This window comes from Solanum verrucosum, unplaced genomic scaffold, assembly GCF_900185275.1.
Source record: "Solanum verrucosum unplaced genomic scaffold, falcon-dt-bn FXZP01000190.1, whole genome shotgun sequence".
Taxonomy (NCBI): domain Eukaryota; kingdom Viridiplantae; phylum Streptophyta; class Magnoliopsida; order Solanales; family Solanaceae; genus Solanum; species Solanum verrucosum.
This window is the reverse complement of record NW_026020279.1, coordinates 326241-342740: the sequence shown is the minus strand read 5'-3', so window position 1 is coordinate 342740 and position 16500 is coordinate 326241. Positions and strand designations below refer to the sequence as shown.

The following is a 16500-nucleotide window of genomic DNA, read 5'->3' as shown; positions in this document are numbered from 1 at the left end:
TTTCAACCTACTAGAGGTGTTCGGCAAGGGGATCCTCTTTCCCCATATATCTTTATCCTCTGTATGGAGATATTATCTCGTCGTATTAGCTCGGAAGTGGATCAGCGTTACTGGACCCTATCACTCTTGCCCCCAGAGGTCCCCCACCTTCTCATTTATTTTTTGCGGATGTTATCATTTTATGTCCAAAAATAGATAGGACCTCAACAGATTCGATACCCCCATTCTGGCACAGTTTAGTCAACTATCGGGACAAAAGATCAATTTATCTAAATCAAAAAAAAAAAAATCTCTAGAAATGTTACCGTTGAGTGCAAAACTATGGTTCTTAACTCCTTTTATATCTCTGAAGGAACTCGTTTCAGAAAATACTTGGGCTTTCCTATTTTCACCGGTAGACTTACCAAGGCTGATTTCCAATTCCTGCTAGAAAATTTCAAGACTCGCCTTATTGGCTGGCCGAAAACACGATTCGTGTCGACAGCGGGTTGGGCAACAGTCATTCGCTCAACCTTAAATACTCTACCAAATCATATTATGGAGTTCATCAAAATCCCCGCCAACATAGCCCAGAAGTTGGGGCGCTATCAGCGCAACTTCTACTGGGGAACCACTTATACACGTAAAAAGCTACACCATTTCAACTTCTATTAGGTCTTGCTATCTTTCTCTACTGGATACGCAAACCATGAACTCTACCTTCTCTTGGATTTGGAAACTGCCTATTCTGTCTATGCCCAAAACACTTTCTTAAATTGCTCATGAATTATGGAAGATTACCAACTTCATTCCACCTAAATCATATTGGCTGTACCAATTTTTCTCTTTGTATAATGTGTGATGCACACGAGGAAGAGACCATCAGCCGTCTGCTCCTTACCTGTTCTAAGACTGCTCCACTTTGGAGTGAACTATGACTAGTGGAAATTATTCCAAATCTTGCTAACTTTAATCATGATCCAGCAGTATGGCTCCAACTATTCTTCGGCATCGAACCTCATTCAGGGACACCTTTTGTGCCCCAAAAAATATTCCTTGCATAGTCTATGGATTAAGTACACTTTTGAACATCAACCATTTGTTGTTGATTACAAAAAAGTTTTCCAACCAGCTGCTAAATTTTGGTTCCTTGTTGGGGCAAATACGCCCTCTAGAATGCGCACACCCTTATACGTTAAATGGAACCCACCTCAGCCTCATCATTATATGCTAAATACTGATGGGATAACTCGAATATTGCAGATGTTGGAGGAGTAATCAGGGATCACAATGGGATGTGGATCCTTGGCTTTGCTGCTACTGCAAATGTTATGACTGTTTTTTCATGTGGAATTGATATATTGTTCTTCAACTTGCTTTGGAATTTTACCTTACTCCTCTAGAAATTAATGTGGATACTACTGAAATTATCCAGCTATTAACTATTTCTCACATTTTTGGATCCACCTTCATCCCTGTTGGATGTTTTGAATGCTGATGCCCATAGTGTTGTGTCAGTTAGATGGGTAAATAGAAGTGTCTTAGGACCAGCTGCTGTGTCTAGTACTAGTTCAACTGCAAGTCTGTATTTTGGCAAGCCCACAACTGTCTTAGTTTACCTAATAGTAGTAGTTTAGCGCAAGTCTGTATGGTGGCAAGCCCACAACTGTCTTCTCTCTAGAAACTTTTTGGTTATCAAATATATCTTTTGAAAATTATCTTAAAACATAAATTGGAATAAATAGAGTAACATATAACTTCTGAAATTTACTTTAATACTACTATAAATCACAATAATTAACATTAACAACTTCAAATATTTTTAAAATCATATAAAACTTTTGGTGACCTCTTAATTCATTCTATGGCACATAAACGGAAACAAATGAAGTAACATATATTGGAGACGTGCTTGCAGTAAATGGAGTTGCTATTCTCAAATTCTACCGTTGGAGGATGAAAGGTTTTTGTCCAACTCCTACATGTATTCTAATAACTAGGAAAGGATAACAAAGTACAAAGAATTTGAGATCTTACAAACCTAAAATGCAAAGCGATTTCCAGTACCATCAAGAAATCGATCTGTATGCCACCCTTTTGCTTGCAACTCAGCTAAAAATGGGGAGAATGTGGAATTCATTTTGTCATAAGCCTCTTGCAAGATATTTGCACTTGGTTCATGAACCAATTGTTCCATATCCGAAGCATAAGCAGCAACCAGCCAACCCCTCAATGCATCTTCACCGGTTGCATTGTGCTCCAGGATCATATCAGTCCATCTACTTCCATGATTTAAAAGGAACTTCTCTTCTGGAAATGCTTCTTTAAATTGTTGCAGCTTTGAAGGCCTAACTACTTCATGCAGGGACCTTCCCACCTTAACCTTTCCAGCATCCTCTATCAGCCTTCCGGGAAACAAGAGATCTTCCCGATATCTTAAGTCAGCAGGACTTGAGATTTTTCCAGTCTAAAATATTATAGCAGAAAAACTTGGTTAATTGAGATGTGAATCGATCTAACTCACATTTGCAACTTTGGATATGTACCTTCACAAAATCAGCCACGATCATTGCAGTTCTCTGCGGATTTAATGTGTTGACAGGAGCAGCTCGCATTTCTTCACAGACACTGTAAACGTGTATAACAGACAGCAACGGTGCAACAACCAACTGCAGGTATTCAATACTACCAGAATCACAAAGGACCCTATAATATACTGGAACAACAAATTCAACTCTGCAAACCGGCATGTTTATCCAAATGAGAAGCAACTTCCTTGGATTCTCTACAAGATATTGGACCAAAAGTCCACATGGTCTTATTAACATGGTTTTATAAAAAGTGAGCTCAACAAGGGAGTAGAAGCTGAGGACCAATGGAACAGAAGTTCCTCTTATTTCAGTTAACCTGTCTGTTAAGGCGTGGAAAGCAAATATACCAAGATTGTCTGTGGCTTCTTCCAAGTGGAGATGATTCTGGACATCTCGGGATACATGATTTTCTTGTACTTTTACCAGCTTAAGGTTTACAAGCACAACAAATGAAAACAAATTTATCTAGCGACAGAGAGAAACATACATCAGCAGAACAAGGTATACTTTACGCTGATGTAAGACCGACATCTCTGCATAGTTTATTTTATTTTATTTTATTGATCAGGTTTTGCATAGTGGATTTTATAGTAGCATAAAAGTTTGATCTCCTAGCTTAAACATGATTTGGAAGCACTGCAAATGGATTGAATCAGAAAAGAACAAATGTACAGTAATATCTTGAATGTAAATAAAATAGTACCTTTCCCTGCATTGATGAACAAATAGTGGATGCTAAGTGAATTCCTGTTCCAAGCCCGAGAACATTAAAAAGAGTGGATATAGCCTCGCCTTTAGCAAACAGATCACTAAGATTGCCTTCTTTGGCAAATGAAGAATATATTGGCAATCTTGTTGCTCTAGCTGCAACAACTGCCATTCCCTGATAACTCCAAAGAAAAATAACTTCATTAACATTGCTGACTACAAATTTCTCACAGATCACATCACTGAAGATTTAGCTAATATACCAAATTTTTCATGCAAATAGACTTAAAAATATATCTTTCACAGAAAGAACAATTGAGTGTCCACTAATGCTCCAAAAGGAGAAATCACAAATCACTCCATCAAGGGAGATTATCATAAAAGAAACTGAAACCTTAGAGTGATTCGTTAACAATCCCTCTTTTGGTAGTTCAAAAATTTGTACCCAAATTTCTGAAAATACCAACTTCCTCTTTAGTAATATTTCAATTCTGTTATACTTCAAGTATATAGGGTACTGATGGTGTAAGGTGTAGATAAAATTAAATTCGTCAAAATATCTGCCTTTCTTGTATTTTCTCCTGCAAAATGAAAAGAAAAACAAAAGCTGCAAAGAAAGCTATTTTATTAGATAAGGAAAATCGGGAGGCTTTGGGAACAAAAAAATGGAAAATCATGTCTTCAGAGGAATAGAGTGAGTAACAAGAAATACATACTTCAAACAACATTGAATCAGGGTCATTCATAAGTTCAGTGAACCTCTAAAATTAGTAATCAGAGGAAAGTTACCTTTGCAAAATTGCCAAGGCCAGCAACTTCAAGAAATAAATGCGGGCATAAAGGAGACATAACTTCTAAACCAGTCCCAAAGTCATACAGAACATCAGCTGCAACATAGAAAGTTAGTATATTTTAAAACCTACCGTACAGTTAAACAGAGGAATGCAAGTATATAATCAAATTATGCAGTAACAACTCTTATTTATAAAGAAATAACGAAGATTCATAGCATAGGACAGTGCTTCAGGAACATTGAATAAACCTAAAATTCTCCAACGTTTAGGCTCAGAATCCATCCTTGCACCTAAGTTGCTACATATGAGCTTTCCGACATGCTGCATACCATCTCTCAATATCTGTAAATAAACTAAACATTCATAAAATAGTTCCCTTAGAAGGAAGGGGACTGGACATAATACTTAAGGAGTCGTTTGTTTAATCTGTCTACTAGACAAAAGGCTTACCCAGCTCACTGCAGTTGCCTGAGCAGGGGTAGGACGCAAGCCTGCAGCAAATAGTAGTGACTGCAAAGAAGTAATATTCAGAAGTATCATCATTTTAATGGATTTATCATGTATTTATGCATTAAGAACAAAATCCTATGTCAAACAAGAATGCATATATCAATATAGTGTGTGTATGCTCTTGTTGAAGATAGTTTACTCTTAAAAGTTTTATGAAGTCAAATAAAGTTTAGCAGGCAGTGAGATGCTTCAGAGTTAGAAGACCTGAGTCGACAAAACCGATAATGCTGCACTTGTAAAGTGTTGTAGAGCTCGAAATTGTGTGTATCTCATATACCCCTCATTCACACTGCAGAAACAATCAAGAGCAGATATTTACATTACATATTCAAGAAGCTTGTGACCAATTAAAACTGTTGGGAAATCATTTCCAAGAAATTCACACCTATATGGATAGCCAGATGGGAAAAATTTATTCAGAAAGGATTCCATCAATCTCTGTGCAGCTGGTCTTGAGTCATCAACCATCTTGACCTGTAAAGAGTCATAGAAGTAAGTCTCTGTTTGGAAAACAAGCAATGTACTTTTGATATATTAACATGACATGGAAAACATAGTGCATCGTAATAAATCCCTATTTGAGAAGCAAGTGAAAGAACTTTTGATGTATTAACATGACAAGGAAAATGTAGTACAGAGCGGCTAGTCTCTACATGAGAATGTATATACTACATGCAGTGAAACATGTAAGCATCAAGAAAAATTAACAGTAGTATAGAATAACATTCACTTGGATATTATATATACCAATTATATGCTAAAGATGTTTATAAACTCTCAAGAAAATGACTGTCACCTAGAGAAATGGCAGGGGGGAAACCAAGCGCTAAAGGAGAAGTTAATGCCAAAGCACAAAATTATTGGGTGATTCAAACATATATGAAGGTATTACCTACATCTTTTGTTGGTAATTAACAATTTTATTAATTGCCAATACTTTGTACAAGGTATTACCTACATTATTGAACTACATCTGTCACAAGTGGTCATAAAGGTAAGAACAGGAAATACGAGGTATACTTGAAGTTTAGGAGCAGCACAATTAGATGACAATAACATACCAAGTGTAATCCCACAGAGTAGAGATTGTCGAGGGTAGAGTGTACACAAACCTTATGCCTACCTTGGAGGCAGAATGCTTGTTTCCAATAGAGCCCCGGCTCAAGGAAAAACAATTCAAAGAAGTTTGAAAAAAAGAAATAATGACAGTGAAGGAGCCATGACAAAATACTATAAAAGCATGAGAAAACATTATGAACAGAAACTACAATAAAATAATATGATAAACAAATTAGAAGAAACAACAAATAGAAACTTAAGCAGTAATACTACGGCTACAAGTATGAAGGATAACCTATACAACACTTTACTACCTATTAACATGCTATCCTAATTCATGTCCTCCATAAACTCCTAGCTAAGGTCATGTTCTTGATAAGCTAAAACAGAAACATGTCCTGTCTAATTACCTATTCTCTATACTTCTTCGGCCTACCTCTATCTCTCCTAAAATTATCCATAGTCAATCTCTCATACCTCCGCACTGGGCATCTGTGTTTCTCCTTTTCACATGCTCGAACCATCACAGTCTCAGTTCCCGCATCTTGGCCTCCACTGAAGTCACTCACCTTGCCCCGAATAAATTCATTTCAAATTATATTTCTCCTAGTTTGTCCAAATATCCATCGCAACATCCTCATTTACACAATTTTTATCTTCGGAACTTGATAGTTCTTTTCAGAGTGCAATTTTTTTTAATTAACTGATAGTTAAATTTACCTGGTACCTTCTTCTTCTTTTTCGGGGAATGGTAACAATAATTTACTTGGTACCTGTTGAACAAGAAAAAAATTCAATTTCCAAACTTTTCTCCCTCACGTCCAACCCAATCCCATTAACTGCTTTCCCGTGCGGTCAAATTTTGAAATAGGTGTGTTAGAGCATTAATTCGTTCTTGGTTAAGTTACCAAAAGTGTTTCGGGGGAAAAGTTAAACAACTACTTCTACTCAAAAGCACTTGCTTTTTTCCTAAAAGCCAGGTTAAACACCTCAACTCTCTAAAATAAGCACTTTTCTCTCCGATTAACTTGGCCAAATAAGTTACACGTACTACAATCAATGTAATGCAAACTGAAAAGGAATATGTCTAGTACACTAAAACGATGAATTGAAGATAAAATTGGGGAAATCTTTAGCCAAAAATAGAAAAAAAAAGTAAGGAGAACTTACCGATAGCTTACCATCAGGTTGAAATTGGTATTGACGAGAAATTGAATTGGATATTTCAACCCACGAAATTGGTAGCTCAGGCGGCCGTTCATCTGATTCTTTTCTTTGCATCTTTATCTTATCCTACAGTACATTCATTCATTCATCCACAAATTTCAAAATCAAAAGGTATTAAATTGACTGACAACAAATGAAACACAAAAAATGAGTGAAAGATTACACGAAAAATAATTGGAAACTAGAAAAATCAAACGCTTTAACAATTTTTTTGAGCATTAAGTGAAGAACAAGTAGAAGATTAAAGAAGAGAATTACCAGTATTTGCATTGAGAGAGTTCCGCCGGGAAAGTTGGGAGATAAGGAGAGAGCTGAAATACAATTTGGAAAACTAACCTCTACAGCCGGACAAAAATGGTCCCTTAGGTTCAAAATAATAGCTTTAGGGCTCGTTTTATTTGAATACAAGTTATGATAGCATTAATTTTGATGAGATTAGTTATCTTATTGAGTGTTTGGTTTATTGGATTCAAAATATTATGCATTGCACATAAATTTCATAGTGTAAAATCTAAATTACATTATATCCCTACTTTTTTCTATTTTACAAAAATCCCTTAAAATAGAAGTCATCCGGATACATAAGTTTCATCTGTATACATTATATGTGATATATTGCAAAAGCTGGTAGTAGCACCTTTTAAGGAAAATAGTTGGTTGCTGTGCTTTATTAGGAAAATTAACCTAAAATTGATTTTATATCCCACGATTCATGCATATGTGATTGTTATCAATCCATCACAATCTGTAACAGATTCATATCTTTCAAAATTCAAATTTCCAACATCTCCATCAAGCCGCCATTGCAGCCCAAATCGTGAAGAATTTAAATTAATCGACAATATTGGCTGATACAATATTAATATATATCGATTTGTTGAGAGAATCAGAAATTTGGGTAAGCGAAATGAGTTATGAAAGTTACGAACGTGATGAAATTGTTGTTGGACAATCGATTTCATTTATGAATCTCAAAGCCGCCATTTCAATCGAGTTGGAGATAGATGAGATTAGGTAAATCTTGAAAATCAAATACATCGTCGAAAGTAATAACTCATCTCCATTGAAAATTAAGTAATTAAAAGGGGATCATTGACAGGTGCTCAGGTCATCATCATGAATTATCCTAGTCATATTGGAATTGGATATTCACTAGTGCTCGACTGCCACACGTCCCACATTGCTGTAAAGTTTGCTGAGATCTTGAACAACATTAACAAGTGTTTAGGTAAGGAACTCGAGAAGGAAGCGAAGTTCTTAAAGAATGGTGATGCTGGTATGGTTAAGTTGATTCCCACCAAGCCTATGGTTGTTGAGACATTTGCTGAGTACCCAACATTGGGTCGTTTTACCGTGAAAGACATGAGGCAAACTTTTAAACAAGATACATAAATAAACAATCAATACATTATTATTTATGTATCTCGTTTAAATTGATAAGTGTTGTATTTCTACTAGATACATTAAATAAGTAATTGTTGTCCATAAGATGTTAGGTTTGAGATCGATACATTACTTTGTGGTAGTTGCTACGTATTAGATACAATTAGTATAAATTCGAATTTACGTATCATGTCTAAAAAAATATGTATTTGTTCATGCAAGAATAAAATATTGTGTATCCGATACATTATACCATGTATCAATTATATGATTTAGTATGTAATATTGTGTTCCATAAAATTGTGCATCTAACACATAATTTGTACAATTGTGTTTGATAAAACGTTGTATTTGATATTAGCACTGTTTAAAAGACAGAATGTTATGTACATGATTCATTATGTTGTGTATCTAATACATGATTTAATAGATGTATTAATGCGCTCCATAATTATTGTATCAGATACATAGCTGGAAGATCTTCACATTTTGCCTCAAACTAAACAAACTTTTGATAATAACATTTACGTATCACCATTTATGAATCTGATACATACTTGTGTGACACTTTAATGTATCATGTATTGTTTACGGATACATACCAACACCTAGATACATGATAAATGATACCTTTGGTAGAAGTTTTGTATCAAGTATCAAAGCTAATTAAGTTTATGTATCAAAATTTGAATACATATCTAAATTTGAATAAGATAGAAGATACATAGCAACACCTAGATACATGTTTAAATTAATAAGTTTTGTATTTATACTAGATACATTAAATAAATAATTATTTCCCATAAGATGTTCGATTTGAGATCGATACATTACTATGTGGTAGTTGCTATGTAATTGATACATTTAGTATAAATTCAAATTTACGTATCATATCTAAAAAATTAGTGCGTGATACATTACTATTTGTGTATCTCGTTTAAATTGATAATACTGTATTTATACTAGATACATTAAATAAGTAATTATTTCCCATAAGATGTTAGAATGTTAGATTTGAGATCGATACATTACCGTGTGATAGTTGCTATGTAATTGATACATTTAGTATAAATTCACATATCTAAAAAATAGTGCATGATACATTACTATTTATGTATCTCGTTTAAATTGATAGGTATTATATTGTTGCCCATTAGCAAACTGCAAGTTCATGTATGAATCCACAGAGACCAAATACCCTTTCTACTCTAATCCCCACTTTAGCTTTACCATCACAGGCTTTCCAGTCAAATTGATCAAAAAAAGCTTCAGATTAACTGGTATTGTCGCCATTGAACCTTTTCGAGGTTTAGGGTTTCACAGACGAGAAAAAAAATTGATTATTACCAAATAATAACTACTACTATTACTTATTTTTTTTCTTCTAATTTACGTTTTAGTGTTGAAAATTTGAAGTTCACTTATTTTATTTTATTATAAATTTTGGAGTATTTTTAAAAATAGGTAAAAGACTCATAAATATCTTTTTATTTTTAAAAAAAAAATGATTTTGAATTTCAAACATGAATGAGAAAATAACTATCAAGATTCTGTGACTAAAAATAAGGAGAGATTTGTGGAGTGAAATAAGGAAGGGATAAATGTTGATTTTGGGAGTTAGGATTTATGTATCCAGCAATTGGGAGTTTTGGAGTAAAATAAGGGATTTTGGAAAATTTTAGAACTGGTAGGGAATAATGAGAATTATGGGGAAAAAAGGTGTGTATATAGGTAATTTATCCTAAATTTTAAGAACATATTGATTGTTTACAAAAATACTCTTTCACTTTATTTAGTATTTGTATTTTCTTTGCATGCTTTAGTTTTTTTCATTTTGAAGAATAAAATTTTGATTTCATCTTATTTAGCTTGAATATTTCTGTATGTGCATTCTCATGATGGTATCGTATGTATTTAAAAATTAAATTTTCTTCTTATTCAACTTAAAAATAGAACTTCCATCTTAAGATTGTTAAAGTAAAAAAAGATTTATGAGAAATCAAAATATAAATAAACATAACAATGAGTCAAATAAATTCATAAATAAAAATTATATTTATATAGTGTAATTTTTTAATAGAAAAATATGAAGAATCATCATAAAAATAAGGAGTTGTGAATGTTATTATAAATGCTATAAAAATGATGTAAATATACATGAATGACAAAAGTGATGTGTAAATAGGGTTTAAAGGGATACTTTGTCACTTGCCTATTTTATCCCGAGATAAATTATCTTGAAATTACTATACCACCCAAGGGGAGGAATAACTTATCCCGGTAATAATTATTAATCTCAGGATAAGTTATTTCAAACATGACAATCAAACAACAAACTAGGTGCCACTATAATTTAATCTCAAGGCTATATGTTATTATCATTCACACCAAACGACCTCTTAAGTGTATATTTAACATTTTTGGTCGTTTAAATTTTTCATAAGTTAACAAAATGGGAAATGGGCATAGAATCCATGATGAACTTATCTCGAAAAGTTGAATACACATTTAAGTTATTATTGTGATTATTACACATATGTATTACTTAAAGGTAAATATATATCTAATATAATAAAAAGGAGAAACATAGATAAGATGTGACACATCTTTATGGCTTCTGGTGTAAACTTAAATAAAATAAGATTTCCGGCAAGTGTCCATTGTTTGATTTAATAGCAACTTGTAGCAAAACTTACAAGAAAGCTGAAATTGAAAGGATAAACAAAGAAAAGAAAATAGAAACAAGCCAAGTTCCAGAACCCTCTTCCTAGAAATGAAAAAAAGACTTGGCATAAAACATAGCCTTGTTTGTACAACCTCTACTACTACATATACTACAGAATATTCCTTAGCCAGTGTTGAGTCTCGTCTTTGTATAAGAATTGACAATATATATCCATTGTCCTTTGCCTTTTAGGACCACAAAGTCCTCCAAATGATTTTGAGGGTGAATGGGCCTAGAGCTTAATCTCAGAACATCCAGCCCATGCGCATGGTTCATGATGAATCCGAGATTTGGACTCATGTAGGGCTTTGTTTTGATAGTTTTGGTGTCCTCAAATACTTAATTTATGCTATAAACTGATGTTAAAGCCTTGGTTTTCAGGTATGTGGACTAAGGAGCAAAACAAGGACACTAACAGGCAAAAAGGAACAAAACAAGTTGAAGAAGTGGAGAAAAGCAATCTTGGTGATTGCCAGGATTGCCAAGACCACTCGGCAAACCGCCGAGTGGCTCTTTAGACAGCCTAAAGTTTCAGTGTGTCAGCCCTGAAGGAAGAAACCAAGTCGGCAACAAAAATGGGTAGTCGGCAAATCGTCAATCGGTTCCACGATGACAAAATGGATCGCCCAAAGTTACAGGAATTGAGAATGCTGAGAACCAATGCAAAATGGCGATGGAAGAGAGCAAAGGGCGGATCGCCGAACCACTCGGCGAGCCTGACTTACCTCGCCTAATTTGGCTTTTTAGGCCAAATTTTAGGCAACTATAAGTTGGATTTTAAATGTAATTTTGGAGAGTTCTCTCCCAGATATTACAGTTCCCATTCTAGACTTAGAGTTTTCTCGAGATTTTTGAGTTCGAATTGTACAATTTTGGAGGATTTGGAAAGTGGGTTTTTGAATTTTATCCTTGGAAATCATTGTAAAGGCTTGGAGACTCTTACCCATACCATGACTAATGCATTTGGTAACCATTTCTCTGTTTTTATGATGTGTGGCTAAAACTCCAATTCTTGGGGTGTGATTATGGGTTGAATTAGCTTATAGGTATTGGTTATTGCTAATTTAAATGCTATATTGAAGTGGGTTTAATCATTATCTATGTTTTTACCAATGAATTATAGTTGCAAATGCAGTTCTAACTTTGAGTTCTTAGCTTGCTAGAGAAAGAGGTTTTTGAACCAAAGCTTCTGATTAATGGTTTGTAGGTATTGGATTAATGTGGGTTAAACTCGAAAGAGTGAATCCCAAGCCAAATACTACCCATCTTGCTCGAGAGAGACGATGTATTAAGGTTGTGGGTTGTTCTTATTTGTTAAACTTGTTGATGTTCGAGAGAAATCACTTGAATCGAAGTAGTTGTTCGAGAGAAAGCTATTTCACTCATAGCCCAGCCTACCCACTAATATTTAGCTATTTATTAGTAGTTTCAATTACCCATATATCAAATTTGCCTATAATCGATCACATCTCGAGAATTCCTTTCTATATTGTTATTTCATCGTTGTTTGATTGCGTTATAGCTGATAATTGTAAACCCAAACCCCCTATCTGACATTTGTTGTCACCCCCTTTGACTTGTTTACATGTCTCGACAATTTCTATTCCTATAACTATTTAGACCACATTTATACTTCATAATTGAATTTGAACATGTACCGCTCCCTGTGGGTTCGACCCCAACTCTTCGTTGAGTTTTATATTGCTTAACGATCGTTTGCACCTAGAATTGGATGAGGTGTGCTTGAAAAGTTAATCAAAATGGCGCCGCTGCCGGGGAGTGGTGTTGTTTGAAATTCTTTTATTGAAGTTGAATTGTGATCTTTTTGGTTGTAGTTGAATCGACTTGATTTAATTTTTGTTTTGTGTTTCTTGTGTTGAATAGAGGAAGAGATGAGCCTAAACGGGAGTAATGGTAGCCAAGTGGGCCACCAAGATGATATTGGGACCTCAATGATGTAAATGACCCAAATGTGAATGACCCAATTCCATTGGGTGGTGTGGGTACAATACATCTACCTCCAATTAAAGGGAATGCCATCTTCCATGTTACAAACACAATGCTACAGCTCCTCCAAATGAAGGGATTATATGGAGGATTAGCTCACGAAGACCCACAGGAGCATATTCGGAACTTCGTTGATGTTTGTGGTCCGTTCTCATTCAAGAACGTATCACAAGAATCAGTCCGTCTCAGGTTGTTCCCATTCTTTTTGATGGGTGAGGCTAGTAAATAGTTGGCTGAGTTGTGAAGAAATTCCATCACCTCTTGGAATAAGCTTACTACAACATTCCATGTGAGATTCTTTTCCCCATCAAGAATGATGACCCTTAGGGATAGTATCCAAGGTTTCAAGTGCTTGGAAGGTGAACCTATCCATGAAACGTGACTGAGGTTTAAGAAGTTGGTACTTCAATGCCCAACCCTTGGGCTGCCAAATCATATATTGCAGCAGTACTTCTGTAGGAGCATTGACTCGGTGAACAAAGGAGTTGCTGATCAACTTGTTCCCGGTGGTATAATACAACAACTCTATGAAGTAGCGTCTCAGCTCCTTGATGGTATGACCAAGATCAATAGGGCATAGTACACTCATGAAGACCAAGTATCTCTCATATTTAGAATGACAAAAGAGCAGATCGAAGAGGATCAAGAGAGAGACCAAAACATGGCCAAAATGATGACCAAACTGGATCTATTGGCGAAAAATGTTATGGTTAGTGGTTGAAGAGTGTTAATGCATGTCGTGGGTGTTGGTGGAGTAATCCCCGAAGAAGCTTAGTTTGAAGCATTGTACAATGAGAAAGTGAACTTCTTAGCTAATCAAGGAGGAGGTTATCGTGCAAACTATCCAAGGCCGGGTGGAAATCTGGGTTGGAATAGAGACGAGGGATGAAGAGACTGTGACAGAGAATGGCTGATCATAATGCCACTTGGAAGGAAAGAGAGAGTGACAATGACAAGTACGTCCCACCTCATGAGCGACAAACCCAATGAGTCTGAAAATGTCTGTACAGAAGACATGCTCTCATGTATTTTCAATAAAGTTAAAGGGTCAGACAAAGTGTTAAATGAGATGAATGATGATGTCTCTACACTTAGACGGTCACCTCCCATTCCGTGTCAATCAAGCAGTTGGAGACCAAAATGGATCAAATTTCTTCTCATTTGAACCCAAGGCCAAAAAGAGGCTTGCCAAGTGATACCTTGGCGAACCCGAAGAATGATCCTTGAAAGGGTACTTTCGTCGTGCCACGACATTAACTAAGGCACTTCTTGGGAGGCAACCCAAGTTTTTAATGCTTTAGTGTTTGATTTTAAATAACGGGTGTTGATTGTGCAGGTTGAAAAGTGAAGAGTGTTGGAGAATGACTAGTTTGGCAAGCCAAAGTCCAGTCGGCGACACGCTGAACAGGTCGGCGATCCCCAACTTGGACCGCTGTTGGAACCACCAAGCTTGAAGGGGAACTCTGTAAAACTCGACGGGCTATATGCTCAATCGGTGACTCGCTGAACAGGTCGACGAGCCTAATTTTGTCCGCCGTTTGAACCCCTAAATTGGTGGGAGTCCTATAAAACTCGGTGAGGTAAAATACCACTCAACGCATCGCCGAGTGGTTCGGCAAGCACGACTTACTCCGCCGAAGGTGCCGCTAACTGAAAGGTTTTAAAGGCGAAACTATTTAAAATTTCAAAATCCTTCATCTTCTCTCATTTTTAACTCTCGTACCCTCACCCAACTTTAGGTTTTGCTTATTTCCTTGTTCTTACACATTTTTTGTGTGAAATCATTGCTCAAAATTGTGGAACTTTGCCGCCTAGCTATTCAAAATTAAAATTCGACATAAAGGTTGGTTTTCCAAACCATGTACTTGAAATTTATTGTTGAAATCAAATGCAATAAGTAACTTTGTTGTTGTTTGTGTTGGGTAATTGTTATAATCGTGTTTAAGTGTTGGTTAGCCTGTAATGAATTGAAATGTGTGCCAAAGTGCTTTAAATTGAATGATTTTCGTGTTCTTGCTTGTAAAATCGAGTCTAAATTATTGGGTTGCGGTGTTAATGTGTTGGGTATAGTGGGATGAAGTCTAAGTAATCCTGAATTGTGCTAAATGACGTAATTTGCCTAATGATGGAGCGTTTGATGTCATTCTTAAGGGCATAAGTCGTCAAATGGCCAATTTTGGCCAAATCAGGAGAAGTTTGAGTACCCCAAGGGCATGGGTAGTATGGGTCTAGCCTTAATTTGAGGGTGTATGTGTTTAATTTTGAATTCGGGGGTTGCAGGCTTGATTTTGAGAAATAGGGTTGAAAACTGGCACGTTGGGCCATTTGGCGAGTTAAGTCTAGCTCTGCTTCTATTGATGCCCTCACAACAAGGATAAAGGTGTGTAAGAGAGGCCAGGGAGCTACTCATGAGGTGACGGCCTTAAAGGCCGCGATTGCTGAGTTGAGGGAAGATGTGGACCAGCTGAAGTCTAGTGATATGTCACTGATTTTTGGGACGGTGGAGATCCCTGATGACCCGAGCACAAATATTCCAGCTCATTCTGAAATGCCTCCAGCTACCACCGGAAATGAGATTAGAGCTGATGATGTGGCTGTTGAGTCCGAGGATGAGATTGATGAGGAGCAACTAGGTGTTCAGGAGGGGACTATTTTTGAGGGACTGACTGACTTGGAGGAGGCTATGGTAGATTCAGCTGTTCAGACCTTATTGAAGGTTACGACCATGGTAGGCTCCAGTGGAGCAAAGGCTAATGAGATACCGAGCACTAGTCCCCAACCTGAGAGTGTGACATTGGGCACTGCTGCCCAGACAGATGGAGTGACTGAGATGCAGACTTCACCTAGGCTTATCTTGGCAAGATGACTTTTTACCTCCCTCTCTGTTGTTTTATTGACTATTCTATTGTTTTAGTTGCATTTGAGGACAACTGCTTATTTTTGTTGGGTGGGGTGAGGTATTTCTGAAATGACCCAAAAAGTTCTTAAAAATGTGTTTCGGAAGTTACCGGAAACTTGTTTAGCTATATATAAAAAACTCCATTTCGTTTTTCGAAAATCCGACTTCATATTCTTGTTTAGGGGGTCAAATTGAGTGGGAAATGGGTCTAACCCAAATTTTAGAGCAACTGTATCAAAATCCAAAATTTCCAAGTGAAGCCTTTTTCGAGGGTCTACTTTGGAGGGTCATATCTCCTAGCACACAAATTATTGGGTGGCCAATAACATATCCATGGAAAGCTCTTTGAGTTAGCTACCTAACGCACTTCGTTTCACCTCATTCGGAGTTCGGACGAAGAAGTTATGCCCCTTTTCGTAAAATCTGTCCGGAAGAAAAGGCAATTTCCAGTGAGCGTTTTTACTATTTACCCGCCGAATTTTTTTTCTAAGTGTTGGACCATTTTTCCAAAGGGCATATGTTATTTCCTATATACCATTAGTTCAATTCCCATCTCTAAAACATTTCCCAAAACACCTCTCCCATACTTAGACACATTTTCTCTCAAGTTCTCTCAAG

The 16500-nt window shown here is 36.1% G+C and overlaps 2 protein-coding genes across 5 annotated transcripts; one reads left to right on the top strand and one right to left on the bottom strand.

The window, feature by feature from the left end:
* Window positions 1–1857: 1857 nt before the first annotated feature.
* Window positions 1858–7203, bottom strand: LOC125834210 (protein root UVB sensitive 2, chloroplastic). 4 transcript variants are annotated; one of them, XM_049513383.1, is made up of 10 exons: window positions 7127–7203; window positions 6823–6922; window positions 4968–5056; window positions 4787–4871; window positions 4523–4582; window positions 4321–4414; window positions 4068–4165; window positions 3274–3453; window positions 2526–2648; window positions 1858–2446 (listed from the first exon to the last, which is right to left on the bottom strand). In XM_049513383.1, the coding sequence occupies exons 2-10, from the start codon at window positions 6901–6903 to the stop codon at window positions 2021–2023; spliced, it is 1236 nt and encodes a 411-aa protein (XP_049369340.1). In that variant the 5' UTR covers window positions 6904–6922; window positions 7127–7203; the 3' UTR covers window positions 1858–2020. The 4 variants fall into 4 exon arrangements, with proteins under 4 accessions (XP_049369340.1, XP_049369336.1, XP_049369337.1 ...); XM_049513379.1 differs by having other exon boundaries at window positions 6812–6934; window positions 7127–7197; XM_049513380.1 differs by having other exon boundaries at window positions 6812–6922; window positions 7127–7197.
* Window positions 7204–7775: 572 nt separating this feature from the next.
* On the top strand, window positions 7776–11525 carry LOC125834204 (elongation factor 1-alpha-like). Its single transcript, XM_049513374.1, has 3 exons — window positions 7776–7882; window positions 7999–8221; window positions 11358–11525. The coding sequence occupies exons 1-3, from the start codon at window positions 7776–7778 to the stop codon at window positions 11523–11525; spliced, it is 498 nt and encodes a 165-aa protein (XP_049369331.1).
* Window positions 11526–16500: the final 4975 nt, after the last annotated feature.

What these genes read in the sequence shown, in the direction of transcription:
- LOC125834210 (XM_049513379.1), bottom strand. An exon ending in CCATCTGGCTATCCATATAG is followed by an intron (nt 4,872 to 4,967) that starts GTGTGAATTTCT and finishes TTGTTTCTGCAG; the next exon opens with TGTGAATGAGGGGTATATGA. An exon ending in TATCGGTTTTGTCGACTCAG is followed by an intron (nt 4,583 to 4,786) that starts GTCTTCTAACTC and finishes ACTTCTTTGCAG; the next exon opens with TCACTACTATTTGCTGCAGG.
- LOC125834204 (XM_049513374.1), top strand. Translation starts at nt 7,776, where the DNA reads ATGAGTTATGAAAGTTACGAACGTGATGAAATTGTTGTTGGACAATCG. An exon ending in TTGGAGATAGATGAGATTAG is followed by an intron (nt 7,883 to 7,998) that starts GTAAATCTTGAA and finishes GAATTATCCTAG; the next exon opens with TCATATTGGAATTGGATATT. An exon ending in CAACATTGGGTCGTTTTACC is followed by an intron (nt 8,222 to 11,357) that starts GTGAAAGACATG and finishes CTTGGTTTTCAG; the next exon opens with GTATGTGGACTAAGGAGCAA.